This window comes from Bombina bombina, chromosome 4, assembly GCF_027579735.1.
Source record: "Bombina bombina isolate aBomBom1 chromosome 4, aBomBom1.pri, whole genome shotgun sequence".
Lineage (NCBI taxonomy): Eukaryota > Metazoa > Chordata > Amphibia > Anura > Bombinatoridae > Bombina > Bombina bombina.
Genome location: NC_069502.1, coordinates 256,543,784 through 256,562,825, shown reverse-complemented (window position 1 = coordinate 256,562,825; position 19,042 = coordinate 256,543,784). Strand labels below are relative to the sequence as shown.

At 37.0% G+C, this 19,042-nt stretch overlaps 1 protein-coding gene across 6 annotated transcripts in view; it reads left to right on the top strand.

Annotated features, from left to right (window-relative positions):
• Positions 1 to 19,042, top strand: part of LOC128656167 (allantoinase, mitochondrial) — a 120,088-nt gene that overhangs the window by 66,151 nt on the left and 34,895 nt on the right. For all 6 annotated transcript variants that reach the window (XM_053709911.1, XM_053709909.1, XM_053709912.1 and 3 more), the window contains exons 6-7: positions 12,296 to 12,341; positions 14,923 to 15,016. In XM_053709911.1, coding sequence (XP_053565886.1) covers positions 12,296 to 12,341; positions 14,923 to 15,016 — 140 coding nt within the window. The remainder of the gene's footprint in view (positions 1 to 12,295; positions 12,342 to 14,922; positions 15,017 to 19,042) is intronic.

Below are 19,042 nucleotides of genomic sequence, written 5' to 3'. Positions count from 1 at the left end.
ATTCCTAATTCAGATAGAGCGTAACATTTTAAACAGCTCTCCAATTTACGTCTATTATCAAATTTGCATTATTTTCTTGGTATCATTTGTTGATAATCATACCTAGGTAGGCTCAGTATCAGCAATGCTGTACTTACTAGTAGGTAACTGGTAAGTGGAGGCTGCACATTTGCAACTTGTTATTGGTTCAACCATTATGTTCAGCTAGCTCCCAATAGTGCATTTATACTCCTAATTTTACTCTTCAACAAAGGATACCAACAAAAAAACAAGCAAATTTAATCATCAGAGTAAATTGGGAAGTAATTTAAAAAATGCGTGCTTTACCTGAATCATGACATTTTCATTTTTACTTTCACGTCTCTTTTAACCCCTTAATGACCACAGCACTTTTCCATTTTTTGTCCGTTTGGGACCAAGGCTATTTTTACATTTCTGCGGTGTTTGTGTTTAGCTGTAATTTTCCTCTTACTCATTTACTGTACCCACACATATTATATACCATTTTTCTCGCCATTAAATGGACTTTCTAAAGATACCATTATTTTCATCATATCTTATAATTTACTATAAAAAAAATTATAAAATATGAGGAAAAAATTGTAAAAAACACACTTTTTCTAACTTTGACCCCCAAAATCTGTTACACATCTACAACCACCAAAAAACACCCATGCTAAATAGTTTCTAAATTTTGTCCTGAGTTTAGAAATACCCAATTCTTTGCTTTTTTTATAAGTTATAGGGCCATAAATACAAGTAGCACTTTGCTATTTCCAAACCATTATTTTTCAAAATTAGCGCTAGTTACATTAGAACACTAATATCTTTCAGGAATCTCTGAATATCCCTTGACATGTATATATTTTTTTTTAGTAGACATCCCAAAGTATTGATCTAGGCCCATTTTGGTATATTTCATGCCACCATTTCACCGCCAAATGCGATTAAATACAAAAAAATGTTCACTTTTTCACAAATTTTTTCACAAACTTTTGGTTTCTCACTGAAATTATTTACAAACAGCTTGTGCAATTATGGCTTAAATTATTTTAAATTAATCTCTGGGATCCCCTTTGTTCAGAAATAGCAGACATATATGGCTTTGGCGTTGCTTTTTGGTAATTAGAAGGCTGCTAAATGCCACTGCGCACTACACGTGTATTATGCCCAGCAGTGAAGGGGTTAATTAGGGAGCATGTAGGGAGCTTTTAGGGGCAATTTTAGCTTTAGTATAGTGTAGTAGACAACCCCAAGTATTGATCTAGGCCCATTTTGGTATATTTCATGCCACCATTTCACCGCCAAATGCGATCAAATAAAAAAAAACGTTACATTTTTCACAATTTTAGGTTTCTCACTGAAATCATTTACAAACAGCTTGTTCAATTATGGCACAAATGGTTGTAAATGCTTCTCTGGGATCCCCTTTATTCAGAAATAGCAGACATATATGGCTTTGGCGTTGCTTTGTGGTAATCAGAAGGCCGCCAAATGCCGCTGCGCATCACACGTGTATTATGGCTAGCAGTGATGGGGTTAATTATGTAGCTTGTAGGGAGCTTGCAGGGTTAATTTTAGCTTTAGTTTAGAGCTCAGCCTCCCACCTAAAACATCAGACCCCCTGATCCCTCCCAAACAGCTCTCTTCCCTCCCCCACCCCACAATTGTCCCCGCCATCTTAAGTACTGGCAGAAACTCTGCCAGTACTAAAATAAAAGCTATATTGGGGCTTTTTTTTTTTTTTTGGCATATTTACATATGCTGCTGTGTAGGATCCCCCCTTAGCCCCCAACCTCACTGATCCCCCACCAAACAGCTTTCTAACCCACCCCCTCTGCCTTAATGGGCGCCATCTTGGGTACTGGCAGCTGTCTGCCAGTACCCAGTTTAGTAACAAAAGTATGTTTATTCGTTTTTTCATAGCCCTTTTCTGTAGTGTAGCTCCCCCCCCCCCCCAGACCAACCCCCCACTCCTTCCAGAACCCTTAGATCATAATTTATTTAGTTAAATGTTTTTTTTTTTTTACTATTCTTAACTTAACTTTTGCTGCAGTGTAGAGGTTCCCTCCCGCTCCCACCCCGTGCACGCGCCCGCCCGCCGCCCCCTGTGCACGTGCGCGCTCCCGTGCGCGCCCCCGCCTGTCCCGCCCCCGATCCCGCCCCCCTCCCCTTCATCCGGAGTGGCTCTCTCTGCATCGGATGGCCAAGGGGGGTTATTGCAGGATGCCTCCATATCGAGGCATCACTGCAATAACCGGAAAGCAGCTGGAAGCGAGCAGGATCGCTTCCAGCTGCTTTCCAGACCAAGGACGTACGCCACACGTCCTCGGTCATTAACTGACTTTTTTTTGAGGACGTGTGGCGTACGTCCTTGGTCGTTAAGGGGTTAAGGCATATATATATTTTTAAATGAATAAAAATATTTGACTGCAAGTGACTACAAACCCTGATTTTTTTTTAAGGAAATCAGTTCAGTAGTTTTTGAGTCATTAAGATGTAAAAAAAGCATTTTTCATTATGGGCATATGAAGATTTATATGCACTAAGGGTCGTGCGGACAAGGTTCTTAACTTGAGAACCTGTGCGCACAACTTTGCAACAAACGGGCAGAGGACTCTGTACATCCACTGCCTGTATGTACCATTACACACTCGCTTGAGTGTGTAATGCCGTCCCCTGGTTCATGCAAGAGAATGGCTTGTCAATCACCCTGAGCGAGCGTGATTTCACCTCTCAGGTGGCGGAGAGTGTAAGAAGCAATGGTTTGGTGATATTTTAGTGTTAATTATATTATACAAAAACAAGTTGAACTCAGTGGGCTAGATCAGTGTTTCTCAACCGCGGTCCGCAAGTACCCCCAACAGGACAGCTTTTCATTATAGCAGAAGCAATGCACAGGTGAAATAATCAACTGATGGGTGAGAGCAGGTTACTAACCATTTAATTCAGCTATAATGAAAACCTGGACTGTTGGGGGTACTAGTTGAGAAACACTGGGCTAGATTACAAGTGGAGCGATAATTATATTGTGGGACATGATAAGCAGTATCACTGGACTGCGCTAACATTAGCGGGCAACTTGATATTAGAAGTCATTGGTAAATCACATTTACCATAGAAGAGTTAGTGCAGCAGACATTGATCAAGTGCAACCTATATCCTAATGCACCTTCAACTTTAGCGCAGTTGGTCTAGTGCAGTGTCAGGTTAGCATGCGAGAAATAAATAAAGAGGCTTTCTGAGGCGGCCCCATAGAAGTCAATGGGGAGAGAGAGTTAGCACAGTCACAATATCCAAAGTCTAGAAATTAGCGCACCTGAGTAATACAAGCGATAACCCGACCATGCTAATTTTTTTTTTTTTGTTTAAATTATTTTTATTGAGGTTTATGATAAAATGACATACAAATACAAATACAGGTAAAACTGCAATGTAACAGTGAGAAACATCATCATACAGTAAGAGCTCAGTAGCTATCAATATCAAGTCAAAAATAGTATAATATGCAGTAGTTTCTAATGACAGGATAAGAATAGACAATAGTATGTCATGCGTAGAGTCCCAAGACTAAGCAAACCTCATACATTTTTTACTTTTAGGAATTGTAACGTTTCATTAATAAGTAATAAACAGTAAAACATGGTGCATATGCGCTTATCAAAATGTATATTAACATCAAGCTTATGATGAGAAAGAGAGATACTCAGCATATACATTACATACACCAGAGAACTTACATTATATATAGAGAACATAATTATTATATAATATTGGTAATTGCGGTTATTCACAAGAGAACCGCGAATTAAGTATCTGGTCTAATCACAAAGAACCAGAATACTATACAATAAGGGGGGGAGGGAGGTGATAAAGTGAACGATTATACGAAGATATGTAACCTGGGAGCCAAAAGGTTCATTATGCGTCGGGGAGGGGTTACTTAAAGAAATAGATGTAGGTGGAATAGGAGGAGATAAACTGTAGTAACACTGGGCACAATCATCATCTATGTGTGACTAGGTATAGTTGGGTTGCTAATAAGTGCATAACAAGAAACCAATGCATGCTAGGACATTGCCAAATCCAATATGCTAGAGTCCCAAAATCTAAATGTACAAGCGTGACATAAGCTAAGTATCTCAGCTCTGATAACTCAAGGAGGAGAGGAATATGGGTGTATCGCATAAATGATCAAATGAATGATGGGGAAATGAGTGAGTAAATGAATGAGGGAAGGGGCAAATGAATGAGTAGATAAATGAGTGGGGGGGGGAGCACGTTTAGTGGGTAAATAAGTGAATAAGTGGGAGATTAATGAATGCTGAATGAATGGGTGAATGCGTCAAACATCTCAAACTAAAGGTCATGTGTCCATGCAAAAAAGACTGACTGCCTATTTGAAACAAGGCTTTAAATAAAACAAACTATATACAAGCTGCTACCTTGTAGATCTACCAAATCAAATTTGACTTTGCATGTTCCTATATGTTGCTGGGAGTGAAGTTAAAATGGGACAATTACATCTTAGGCTAGTGTACCGGCTAACTGAGTGGAACCATTTGTGTGAACTGAATTTGTATAGCTCAGTTAGGCTATTATGCGTAGGGCATTATAATGGCATGCTAATTTTTTTAACTTGAGTGGTTAGCGCTTAAAGGTACATGAAACCCACATTTTTTCTTTCACGATTCAGAAAGAGAATACAATTTTAAACAACTTTCCAATGTACTTATTTTATCTTATTTGCTTTGTTCCTTTGATACCATTTGTTGAAAAGCATATCTAGATAGGCACAGTAGCTGCTGATTGGTGGCTGCACATAGATGCCTCGTGTGATTGGCTCACCCATGTGCATTGCTATTTCTTCAACAAAGCATATCTAAAGACTGAACCAAAATAGATCAAATAAGTAAATAGGAATGTTGTTTAAAATTGTATTCTCTATCTGAATTGTGAAAGAAAAACTTTAGGTTTCATGTCCCTTTAAGTGCGAAAAAATAGCACGGCACTTGTAATCTGGGCCAGTTGTTTTCACTATGACCAAAATAACGCTTTGTTTTGATTTTGGGAATTGGGATTTTGATATCTGGAATCTACATAGAATTTGAAAGTTATGTTTATCACCAATTAATTTTATTATATGTGCTGCAGTCACATTTGAGATCTGACTTATGCATAGTTTATTGGCTGCTTGATAAATCTCCCCCTATGATTACATGATTGCCTGTTTCACATTCCCTTCTTATTTCAACTTGTGACATCGCTATTAGTCCTAAATTGCCCCTGTCCCAACCTTTTTGGAACATGTTGCAGTCATCAGATGTGAAATGAGTGTATATTTTAAAAAATACATTAAATTCACAAAGTAAAACATCACATAATGGGGCCTATTTATCAAACTCCGTATGGAGCCTTCAGGATCGCCAGAAACACCAGTTATGAAGCAGTGGTCTAAAGACCGCTGCTCCATAACCTGTCCGCCAATGTGAAACACCTTATTGTGCAGTCATTTTTTAATATTGTTTTTGTTTTATACCATAAATTAAATAATGATACATACAGTAATAAATTAACAATAATAAGTGCATAGCAGTTAGCAACATCAACTAGGGTTCTGGGGAAAACAACAGCTGGACAGAAAAAAGGAAGTTGTTGAACTGAGAGAAACCAGAGAGCGTTGACATTAACGTGAGGTCATAGCAGACCTGGATTTTTTTTATAATTATCATCTTTCATCTATCTTTCTCCACTGCCTCCTATCTTCAATCTCTCTTTTTACTCCCTCCCTTCACTCACACGCCATGTCTTTTCTTTAAATTCTTTTTCTCTCAAATCTTTTCTTGTCTCCACTTTCACTTTTCCTCTCCAATCTCTCTCTGTGCTTGTTTACCCTCTCAGAATTAACAGTCTAATGGGTCCCTATAGCCATAGAGAAATAACATATCCTTGCCCTTTCATGGATATATAATATACCTTTTAGATAATATTTGTAGACATTCACTCACTAACTTCCACTCACCACTGTTAAATTTCCACTCGCCAATGGCTAGCGGGCTAGTGAAAATTTTAAACCCTGTCAAGTATATAAGGAGCCTCCAAAAAAGGCCTAGTCCTTCAAGAGCAAGGATGGGTCATAGCTGGTCAATCTGCTAACAGATGCATCAGCAAATAATCCAAAACCTTGAGAACAACATTCCCCAAAGACAAATCGGTAGGATTTTGGACATTTTTACCTTCTACAGTGCACAATATAATTAAAAAGATTCAAGGAATCCGGTCAAATCTCTGTGCATAAAGGGCAAGGCCAAAAACCACTTCTGAATGTGTGTGATCTCCGATCCCTCAGACGTCATTGTCTCAAAATCCGTCATGAGACTGTAAAAGATATCCTGACTGTGGCTAGGGAATACTTTGGTAAACTTTTGTCAGCCAACACCATTTGCCGCTGCATCCACAGATGCAAGTTAAGGCTTTACTATGCAAAGCAGAAGCCATACATCAACACTGTCCAGAAACGCCGCCAAATTCTCTGGACTCTTGTTATGTGGTCTTACGAATCAATATTTCAAATAGTTTTTGGAAAAAACAGCCATTGTGTTTTACTGGGCCAAAGAGGAAAGGACCATCCAAGCTGTTATCAGCATCAGGTCCAAAAGTCAGCGTCTGTCATGGTATGGGGGGGGGGGGGGTGTCAGTGCCCATGGCATGGTTAACTTGCACATCTGTGAGGGAAACATTAATGCATAAAGATACGTATATATTTTGGAGCAACATATACTGCCACCCAGACGTCGTCTTTTCCAGGGACGTCCCTGCATTTTCCAGCAGGGCAACCCCAAACCACATTCTGCCTGGATTACAAGCGCATGGTTGCAGAGAGTTTTGGGCCTACCTGCAGTCCTGACCTGTCTCCGATTCAGAATGTATGGTGCATTATGAAGTGCAAAATAAGGCAGCAAAGGCCCCGTACAGCTAAAGACATGCATAATTGATAAATGGGGGAAAATTCTGCTTGCTAAACTTAAAGGGCCATGATACCCAAATGTTGAAACACTTGAAAGTGATGCAGCATAGCTGTAAAAATCTGACTAGAAAATATCACCTGAACATCTCTATGTCAAAAGAAAGATATTTTACCTCAAAACCCCATTGTAAAGGGCTTTAAGCAGCAAATCAGTATGCCTGTTGCGGGACAGGCAAGGGATTTCCCTATTCAGTTTAAAGAAGTTTACTATGAAATCTCATGAGAGTTAAGTGAAATCTCATGAGATCAAAGGCCGCGTTCAGGCAGTGCCGGCACATAGGCAGTGGCGATGACGTGGCGCTGTGGATACGTCACCAGTTAGGGAGCTTTGACACAACACTCCCATCGCAACGTTCCACGTCAATACGGATTGATAGAATAGTAGGCATGTGCAAAGGGATCTGCATATGTAGAGACACTTCTAATTGCATGTAATATTTCTAATACCTTTTAAGTATTAGAAATATTACAAGCAAATAGAAACGTCTCACATATGAATTATATATTGTAATCCATTATCGTGCAGTAGATCCCTTTGCACATGCAAACGTTTATTATTAGCTCCCTTACTTGTGAAAGTATTATTACATTTACAACACTTATTTATATAAATATATATAAGTGTTGTAAATTTAATAGTACTTTCACAAATCGTGATAATAAATTTTACATTATTGTAAACATGGCAGCCTCCACGAGCAACACATGTGTATATAAATATACTGTATTATGTATAGTGTTGCTCGTGGAGGCTGCCATGTTTACAAGCATCTGAGCTTGCTCTGAAAAGTCCCAGCTTTACCAGCACGCTCCAAGCGAGTCCCAGTTCGCTTGGAGCGCTTGTCAAACGTGGACTCAGTAAAAGAGTTCATGACCTCAGCACTGTTGATGCTCATTGGCTGCAGTTCATTTTTTCATTATTTTTTTTACCTGTATAAATTTTTACACAGGACTTACTCTGGCGACCTGAGGAAATTGTGAGGAAAAATATCTTCCTTTTTTACATAGAGACTCTCAGGTGATATTTTCCTGTTAGATTTTACAGTTATACTGCATCAGTTTTAAGTGATTTAGCATATGAGTATTATGTCCCTTTAACCAACTGGTGTCTTTAGTGCCCAAACGATTAATAATGGTTATTAAAAGAAAAGGTGATGTTACACAGTGGTAAACAGTGGACTGTCTCAATTTTTTTGAAGTGTGTTGCAGTCATCAGATGTGAGATTAGTATATATTTTAAAAAAAACATTACATTCACAAAGTCATCAAATAATGTTTTTTCTATATAGTACAGGGTTAATTGAATTTTCAAATTACTCTTTTTGTTTGTTTTTGTGCATTTTCCATACTGTCGTAACGTTTTCGGAATTGGAGTTGTAGTTTTCAGTATGCATACAACTATTCAGTATATCTACTGTACATATTTTGCACATATATCCCTTTAACAAAAATACCTTTAAGGAAAGTTAGACATGTATTTTACTCTATACGGCTTTCATCTTTTTTTACACGGTTGCTTGTTCAAACAGAATCTTATCTAGAAAGGAGTAACATTCCAACGCAGGTGCGTTCTGTAAAAACTGTCTGTGAGCGATTCATATATTTTGGGAAAGCTTGTTAAGTTTAGTAAAACATAGCTACACAATATGACTGAAATGACATGTAGACACGCCTGCAACTAACGGTGTAATTAGTAGAACTGCAGGGGGGAGACTATATTGGTTCAGATGAGACTGAAAGATAAGAGGGAATAACTAGACAGAAAAAGAGAGGCATTAGATTGGAGTAATGCAATGGAGTGATGAATGGTGCTGACTAGACGACATCCCTGTTACATCTGCAATGTTCCGAAGCTAAGTAACACATTATAGTTTATTAACAGCCTTGCTTGATAAGCTGATTACTGATTAATATGATTGTAATACGTGGTTTTCCCTTTTCTAGTGCTAAACCATGAACTATGTTTTGGCGCACAAGTAGTGCTGAAAACCAGATAAAACATAGATCTTGTTTATATAACCCTTAAAATGTATTTATTTTTGCTAGAGAAAGCCTAGAGAATACTGTTCCACATCAATAAAAATAAATACTATAATAAAGGGAGAGGACAACTGAAAAGAACTGCGGAAGGTAGAGCACCTTGATAGTAAAAAGAGATTTACAGCTCAAGTGTTTGCATGGTTTAAAGACAAAGAAAAGTGCAGTGAAGGTCATTTTAGAAGAAGAGATTTAGTAAGGGCCGGACGGACAATGTTTGCTCCCACAAACCTATCTGCCTGACATATACGCTGCCCGCATTTAACGTTGCACAGAACGTCAACTTCATTTCTATGTGAAGAACATTGGAATGTAAAATATGCGTAAAGCACCTTCGGGCTTTGTGCTTTAAGTCTAGTGTGGTGTCAGGTTAGAACACATATTGGGGCCTATTTATCAAGCTCCGCATGGAGTTTGATGCCCCGTGTTTCTGGCGAGCCTTCTAAAGACCGTTACTCCATAACCTGTTCACCTGCTCTGAGGCGGCGGACAGACATCGCCGGAAATCAACCCAATCCAATACGATCGGGTTGATTGACACACCCCCTGCTAGCGGTGTATGCATATGCTGTCAGCATTTATCGATGTGCAGCATACATGATCCGCAATATCGGATCATGTCCGCTCACACGTTCTTAAATAGGCCCCATAGAATTGGTTATCTTAAGGCACGTTATAGAAATATTAAATATGAAATATTGTACACAATTATTTTTATTATTAATAATTATATATATTCTATGGATTATTTAGAATTTTTAGAACATCTATAATAATTATTTACATTATTAATATTTTAAATCTATTATATTTAATAAATACATAACATGACATAAGATAACTCATGTCTGGTTTGGGCACATGAAAAATTAGTTTAAGCCCGACAGGAATACACATTCTTCATGTGCGGCAACCCGACATGAGTTATCTTAAGGAGCATTATGTATTTATAAAATATTTAAAAATATTAATAAATAATGTAAATAATTAGGATAGATGTAAAAAATTCTAAATAATCCATAGAATATAAATGTATATATACATATTTTACAGTATCTATAATAATAATTATTGCGAAACCCGAAATGTTTTATGCATATTTCAAATAGAAAAATATATAATTTGTATCATTATATATATATATATAAATATATATATATATATATATATATATATACAGAGAGAGAGAGAGAGAGAGAGAGAGAGATATTTCTATTTATATCAGATAATGTTAATGTAAAATATATATATATACCTATATATCTATAGAAATAGGTATCAGGGTGGATTTGATTGACATTAAATTGATTTAAATCACAATTTAAATCACTAGTCAGTAAGACCAATTTAAATCAATTTAAATCATGGTTTTCATTTTTAAAATATTCACTTTTCAGATTATTTTTCCTGTTATAACAGACCATTACTGATTTGGCTGTATAACATTAGGTATGCATAGATAGATCATTAAAATAATTGAAATTATTTGGAGGTGAACTATCTCCAGTTTAATAGGTTAATCATTCATATTTGATCCAACTTGTCCACTGTACTTTATTGGAAGTAGAAAAATAATGATTGCCTTAACAATAACAATTGAAATAGATTTATTTAACTAAAATAACATTATATTATATTTTTAATGATTGTCCCTCCCTCCTCACACTTAGGTCCTTGTGCAGATCTATTCCACTCCAAACAATCTTCTATTCTTTGAGCTTCTTTTAACTTAGTATAGGTTGATTCTGTGTATATAGATTTGCAGGGAAAGTAAATTCAGAAAGAACATGTAATTTTTAACAATTTAACAATTTACTTACATAGGTAAGCAATGCACTACTGTGAGCTAGCTGCTTGTCACTGTCTCACCCAATGTAGGCCCCAGTAGAGCAATGCTCTCCTTCAACAAAGGACACCAAAGGAATGAAACACATTTGATAATATAAGTACATTTTAAAATGTTATGCTATATCTGAAACCCCAAAGATAGATTTTTCCTCAAAAACATTTTATTTTAATTTTTTTTTATTTAAATCAACAAAATTATTATTTAAATAAAAAAACATTGATTTTTATTTACCATTATAGGTATAAATATGTACATATACATATATATATATATATATATATATATATATATATATATATATACAGGGGGCCCTCGTTTTACAACGGTTCAATTTACACCGTTTCAAAATAACAACCTTTTTTTCCAGTCATGTGACTGCTATTGAAAAGCATTGAGAAGCAGTGCATTTATTAAAATAGCCAGTAGGTGGAGCTGTCCGCTTGTGTTGCAGCAAAGCCAAGCAAGCTGAAATTAATCAGTTTAACCAGACCTGAGCTATCAAGCAGATTTCAAAGGAACAAGATCTTCCTGTCTATAAATCAGTCCAGATTGGAATGCATAGAAAGAACGGTTTGCAGAAAAATGCAAGTGAAGTCTGTGTTGTGTGATTATTTTATTAGGTTTATAATGCTGTTTAGCAAATGTTTTTGTTTATTTAACTTAGTTTAATTATATATTATGTGTTGTGTGATTATTTTATTAGGTTTACAATGCTGTTTAGCATTTAAAGTCTTCATTTCAAAGCTTTAAAAATAATGTATAATGTGTTACTTATGACAATTTTGAGAGGGGTCTGGAACCTATCTCCCTCACTTCCCACTGACTTACATTATAAACTGGGTTTCAATTTACAACGGTTTCGATTTACAACCATTCCTTCTGGAACCTAACCCTGGCGTAAACTGAGGGCTACCTGTATATAATTATTAATGAACAAAACAAGAAATTTCAAATAAAAACAAAAGGAGCAATTCCCCATACATTTAATAATCTGCTACAAGTTTTTGTAAACCTCCCTTCATCTAATTCAAATAACCCTGCCTCTAATAGATAAGAATGCCATAGAAAATATTATTCTTTATTTGTATAGCACTGACAAATTCCATTGCACTAATATACCAGGTTTTTACACAGTAAACCCTAACAGATTATAATCTTGTTTAAAGTTTGTTTCTAAACTCTATTCAAATGCAACATTTTCATAAAATATGCAAGGCACTTATCTAATTTATGAAGAGTTTTAAAAAAATGAAATATCAGTACATTAATTGTTCATTATTTTTAAAATGCATAATCAGTTTTTTTAAAATGCAACTGAAAAAATTAAGTTTTATAACTGAGACCAAGGAAATCAGTTTAAGCATTCCTTTTCTTTTTTATAGTTTCATGCTGAATTTGATGATCCCAATGATGCTCCAGTCACTGGAGGTAGGTGGCACATCTCTACTAAGGAAATATTATACCTTTTTAGTTGTTAAAGGGACAATAAATGGCTTGAGGATTTTGGTGCTCGGACAAAATGCAGACGGACAGAATGCCAAAGCACATTTGTCCATCAGGCATAGGTCCGAGGGACTGTGTTTTTTCGATGTTGGCCGAGGGCGGATACCCTCTAGAGTGCTCTGTTCTAATCAGAGCCTCTGGCGCCGCAACCGCCTCTGGAAACCTAACCATGGGTCCCACCCCCCAGGACGTGCTTTTAACTATCTATCTATCTATCTATCTATCTATCTATCTGTCTGTCTATCTTTCAATCTTTATCTATGTGTCTGTCTATCTTTCAATCTTTATCTATCTGTCTGTCTATCTTTCGATCTGTATCTATCCTTATCTATCTCGTGGCTGGACTGTTATCTGACGGCCATTTGTCTATTGGAATATTATCCGTCACACAAATGTCAGTCGGACAAATGTCCGTTGGATAACAGTGCGGCTACGGAGTATTTTATATAAAATGTTTTGTTATGCAAAATAAAACACATTTGCATTATACTTTAATTTATTATTTTGCCCCCTTTCATGTAAATTAACTCTAAAAAGTGAGGATTTTCTAAGTTTCAGAAATAAAAATGCACCCTGCTAACCTTGCAAGGCTAACCCTGCTACATTCCTTTCCCCAATTGGTTTTAGCTGATAAAAACTGCAAACAATGTATTTTATACTAACATTTAGCCTTGTTGTATGCAGACTAAAGGCTAGATTGGCTCCTCCAAATAAGGTATATGGTGGGTGGAGTTTGGCTGTTAACAAACTTGTTTTAAAAAAGGATGTTAAGTTTTAAAAAAAGTTTTAAAAAAAAGTTTAGACCTCCATTTTCTCAATTAATGTACAATGTATGCTGCTCCAGTAGAGCAGAATAGCATCCTTGTTTTTTTTTAATAAATACATAGGGCCAGATTGTAAGTGGCGCACATTTTTTTTTCTCGTTTGCGCACTAACTGCACTCAAAGTAAAAAAATTAGCGCTAACTCCATCTCCTAATAGACTATGGGGTGTGCTAAAAAAACTATTAGTTATCACTCACGCGCTAACCCAACACTGTGCTAGATCAACTGTGCTGAGGAACAAATCAAATTCCTATGTTTTTCACATAGAAGAAAATGCTCTTTTTATTTTAGAACATATATTTCTATATAAGTTATTCTAAGTGAAGAACATAGGGATTTCAAGAAATTTAAACAAAATTCAAAATGAATAAAAATGATATTGCATGTTCAAAGGTATTTGACTAAAAAGGGATCAAAGGTGTATATACAATATATGTGTATGTATTTTGTTTATATGTGTATATATGTATGCGTGCACATACATATTTAAACATATAAACACATTAAATAAATACACATGTATACACATATATACACATATAAAGACATGTATACATATATACACATTGGAGCCCTTCCCAGTCAAACACCTTGCCATATACCATATCCCTTTTAAAAACTTTTTATAAATATATTTATTATATTTTTTATAGAAAGTGTATACTGTATATGAGTGTAATAGTTTAACTTAATGGGGCTGATTTATCAAGCTCCGTATGGAGCTTGATGCCCCTGTTTCTGCGTGAGCCTTCAGGCTCGAACGGAAACAAAAGTTATTAAGCAGCTGTCTAAAGGCTGCTCCATAACTTGTCTGCCTGCTCTGAGACTGTGGACAGAAATCAACCCCATCGAATACGATCAGGTTAATTGACACCACCTGCTAGTGGCAGATTGGCCGCAAATCTGCAGGGGGCGGAATTACACCAGCGGTTCATAAGAACTGCTGGTGCAATGATAAATGCAGACAGCGTATGCTTTCGGCATTTATCTATGTGCAGCGGACATGATACACTATAGCGGATCATGTCTGTCCGCACCAAGTTAAATCGACCCGTTAGTCAGGGTGGTTCTAGATCATACAATATAATGGTGCACCGATACCATTTTTTTAAGACTGAGTACAAGTACTGATACTTTTTTTCACATACTCATCTGTGCTCCATAACTTGTCTGCCTGCTCTGAGACAGCGAACAGAAATCAAGCCAATCGAATATGATCGGTTTGATTGACACCCCCTGCTAGCGGACGATTGGCCCATGAATCTGCAGGGGGCGGCATTGCACCAGCAGTTCACAAGAATTGCTGGTGCAATGATAAATGCCGAAAGCGTATGCTGTTGGCATTTATCGATGTGCAGCGGACATGATGCGCTTGTCGTATCATGTCCGCTCGCACTATGATAAATCTACCTCAAAATGTTTTTGATTTGTTTTGTGAAAAAAAATGTTTTAATCCTTACACTTCAGGTCTCAAGCCAAGCTAAATATTCTAGTACAGGTTCAGCTTTCACTCGATTGCAAACAATAACTTTCAGTTTGTAATACCAGTGATACTTAGGGCGGTCGCAATATCCACTGAAAGTATAGGTTGCGTTAGAGCAATGTCGGTGGCGCTAATCTATCTCTGGTAAATGGGATTTATAGAATACATGCATCCTCAATAATGTTTCACTTTCTTACAGATCCTGTTCAGTATGAAACATTTCTTGCCTCACGCCCTGATCACATGGAAGTTGCTGCAGTGGAAGCTGTGGCTCAGCTGTGTCTACAGTACAAGTACGTTGTTGCCTCATACGTTGTGTGTAGTGGAGGTCACTGTCAAATTTGCAAAAGTCTGTCAAACAACCAGAAATAACTTTCAAAGATTTCATTCAGAATTAAGAATATACTTATTATCTGTGAAATGCATATAAACAGTCCAAATAGTATGAAACAAGTAATTCAGAAAACAAGGCAGGAAAAAGCCTGAAGTAGCTACAACAATTATATGAGGTCAAAGGAGGTCAAGCCTCAGAAATAATCAGCCAACAAAGTCCAAGGAGACTGGCAAACACAATAAGTGCTTAGGCAAGCAACAGAGAAATACAGGTCAGCAAAAATAAAAGCAGGCAATGGACAACAGTGCAGAGCTCAGTGCTAGGTCAAGATTATAGAAGCAAAGCAAAGAATAGGACACAACACAGGAAGATATTAATAAGCAGCATATATGGGTCAGACACAGGTCAGCAGATTAAACAACTAACACTGGTTAATGCAGGATGACCCACAGGTACGCAGACAGCATTGACAGGCAACAATACAGGTAGTAATGAATGGGTACAGCCAGCAGAAACACAGGCAATAATGATCAGCAAGAATGGAGACAATAGTGACCTGCGGGAACACAAACAAATGTTCAGCAAGAAAATTGCCAGCAGTGTCTGGCAGTAACATGGAAATAGTGAACAACAGGAACGCGGCCACCATCAGAGTTCTGAGAGATATTTGTAGATGCCAATGTAGAATCTATCCATAATGAACAATCTATCCCATGGAACAGTTATGCAAAAAAACATGTATTTCCTGTTTTAAAATACATAGCTTCAACATAACTTTTTCATTCCAAAATATTTTAACATTGTTAAATAGTGCTCTTTAATATTCATAATTGTTTTGTTTTTTCTATATTTTAATGTTCTTCTGAGGTTAAATCTTAACTCCTAGAACTTGTGCATCTCTGAAGAACTGGTGGCTCTGAAATACAATCCCAGAGAACAGAATATTATTGGCACTACTGCCTTTCTCTATCTAAGTAGAGATCTGTGTATCACAAATATATACAACTGCATACTTCATAACATTTTGTAGCTAGTATCTGGGACCAGTAGTCTGGGCGTAGAATTAAAGTGTCCAATGGGAAGATTCTCAATCACACGGGGTGGAGTCATTGCATTCCAGGGTGTGTCATGGTTCAGCTAGCATGATGTAACAGTTTAAATAAAATCTGGGGATGTTGGTGAGCATCAATGGACATAAAGTGAAATGGAAGCATTTTAAGGAGGGGATGCAAACAGAGGGACAGTGGGGCATTGTGCAGAAAGTAAAATGTTTGGAAGTGTTGTATTAAAGTATAGATGAAAAACTATTGACCTTTATGAGAAGTAGGATTAGAGAGAAAAATATATGGTTCAAAAATATCCATCATGGAAAAAAAAGCAGTTTCTTATGTTTTCAATTTGTACTTTATAGTCCAGGCATCCAGAAGTACTATGGATTAATATTCAAGCTGTCTTAGTCAACTCTTCACTCTGCAACTTCTCTATTTAAAAAAATAAATACAGGTGGCCCTCGTTTTACAATGGTTCAATTTGCACCGTTTCAGAATAACAACCTTTTTTTCCAGTCATGTGACTGCTATTGAAAAGCATTGAGAAGCAGTGCATTGATTAAAATAGCCAGTAGGTGGAGCTGTCCGCTTGTGTTGCAGCAAAGCCAAGCAAGCTGAAATTAATCAGTTTAACCAGACCTGAGTTATCAAGCAGGTTTCAAAGGAACAAGATCTTCCTGTCTATAAATCAGTCCAGATTGGAATGCATAGAAAGAACTGTTTGCAGAAAAATGCAAGTAAAGTCTGTGTTGTGTGATTATTTTATTAGGTTTATAATGCTGTTTAGCAAATGTTTTTGTTCATTTAACTTAGTTTAATTATATATATTCTGCGTTGTGTGATTATTTTATTAGGTTTATATGCTGTTTAGCATTTAAAGTCTTCATTTCAAAGCTTTAAAAATAATTTATTAGGTGTTACTTATGACAATTTTGAGAGGGGCCTGGAACCTATCTCCCTCACTTCCCATTGACTTACATTATAAACTGGGTTTCAATTTACAACAGTTTCAATTTACAACCATTCCTTCTGGAACCTAACCCCGGCGTAAACTGAGGGCTACCTGTACATACCCATATATGCAGTTACATTGTTTGCAGCATTTCACACACTATACTCCCCTTCCCATGAATGTACAATTTCAGCTCTGCTGAGTGTAAATTCCTGTTGATAACCTGTGAGTTTCAATGACGTCACACATGTACAAGGAGAAGTTTGCAATCAAAACGACTGCACATATTATGAAGCAGCGGATGCTGCTTCTGACCCACTCTGCTTCAGTTCCGCCTGAAGCGGAAGTTAAGAAGCAGCGGTCCTAAGACCGCTGCTCCTTAACTCGTCCGCCACCTCTGAGGTGGTGGACAGCAATCCACCTGATTGAATACGATCGGGTTGATTGACACCACCTGCTAGCGGGCGATTGGCCGGAAATCTGCAGGGGGGTATTGCCCCAGTAGTTCACAAGAATTGCTGATGCAATGATAAATGCAGACAGCGTATGCTGTCGGCATTTATCGATGTGCGGTGGACATGATACGTTATATCGGTTCATGTCTGTCCGCACCATGTTATATCTACTCCTTAGTCAGGGTGGTTCTAGATCATACAATATAATGGTGTTAACTAGGGCTGCACCGATGCCATTTTTTTTAAGACCAAGTACAAATACTAATACTTTTTTTCAAATACTCACCGATACCAATTACCAATACTTTTTTTTATGTCATATGACAGTTTACCAAGCACAATATAGACTAATGATTTAAGATAGCTTCTTTATAATTATGAATTGTAACTCAAAAGACATTTTAAAATAATTAAACAGTTTTATGTGCTTGTTGTCACAAAGTTCACAGAACATGTTTTTAATAAAAAATATTAGAATAAAATGTATTAATAATAACAAACAATACATAACAGCTGCAGCAGTTGGGGCTGGAAAGCTACAATTTAAAGGGACGATTACTGGATGCAATTGGGTTGTAGGGTGCCTATTTAACATCAATCTGACATTTGTATTTAATACAAAGTAATGTAATTTAATTCTGAAAAAAACATTAGGGAAGGAGTGTCCCAGTAATCCCCTTTGAGAAAAATGGGGCATTTGCATTCTACTGACTCAACAGAAAATAGGGCTGGTCTTCATATTTTTCCAGGGCTGCTTTTTATTCCCAGTCCAGTGCTGGCTAAGGTTGTTCCTCAGAGTACAGTATGTTTTGAGCACAATTGTTCAAGATGAAAACTAGCTGTATAACAGGCAATCTAGCAATCATAACAATTTTAAAAAGTTAGTGGCAAGTTCTTATTAAGGAACAGAATCATATCAGCATGTTCCTTTTATCAGTAAGCACATTTGACGCTAAGCTGAACAGTCTTTCACTTTTCATACTACTGCATAGGACAGAAAGATATTTTGGAGCCATTTTAGCCAGAGCTGGAAATCTCAGTTTATTAACTGCCCAGTACTTCAGGGGTTTGCCTGAATGAGGTACAGTGATCTCTCCCGGATAGGCTTCCAGCTGTATAGTAGCAGCTTTTGGAGCACTGGTCTCAAACGTACAATAATACAAATAACAGCAATTTGTATTGGCAGAACAGAAGTGATCCATTTTTAGTTTAGTCTCCACTCCAGGTTAAAATGAAATGGGAACATGCAGTTTGAAAAACACCACAAGATGGCATATGGGTAGGAAGTGGAGGTATCGGTTTAAGTATTGGTGCATTTACTAGTATCAGTATCGGTGCAACCCTAGTGTTAACGAAGTTAACACTATGGGGGGTAGTTATCAAGCCGTCAACCTCAAATACGCTGGAATTCAGCAGCGTATTTGTGGTGAGGCTGACTCGCCTTAGTTATCAAAGGCTCGAGACCGGCAAAAGTAGAATTTTGTGACGTAAACTTCGATTTGCCGGACTCAGTCCGACACAGATCGATT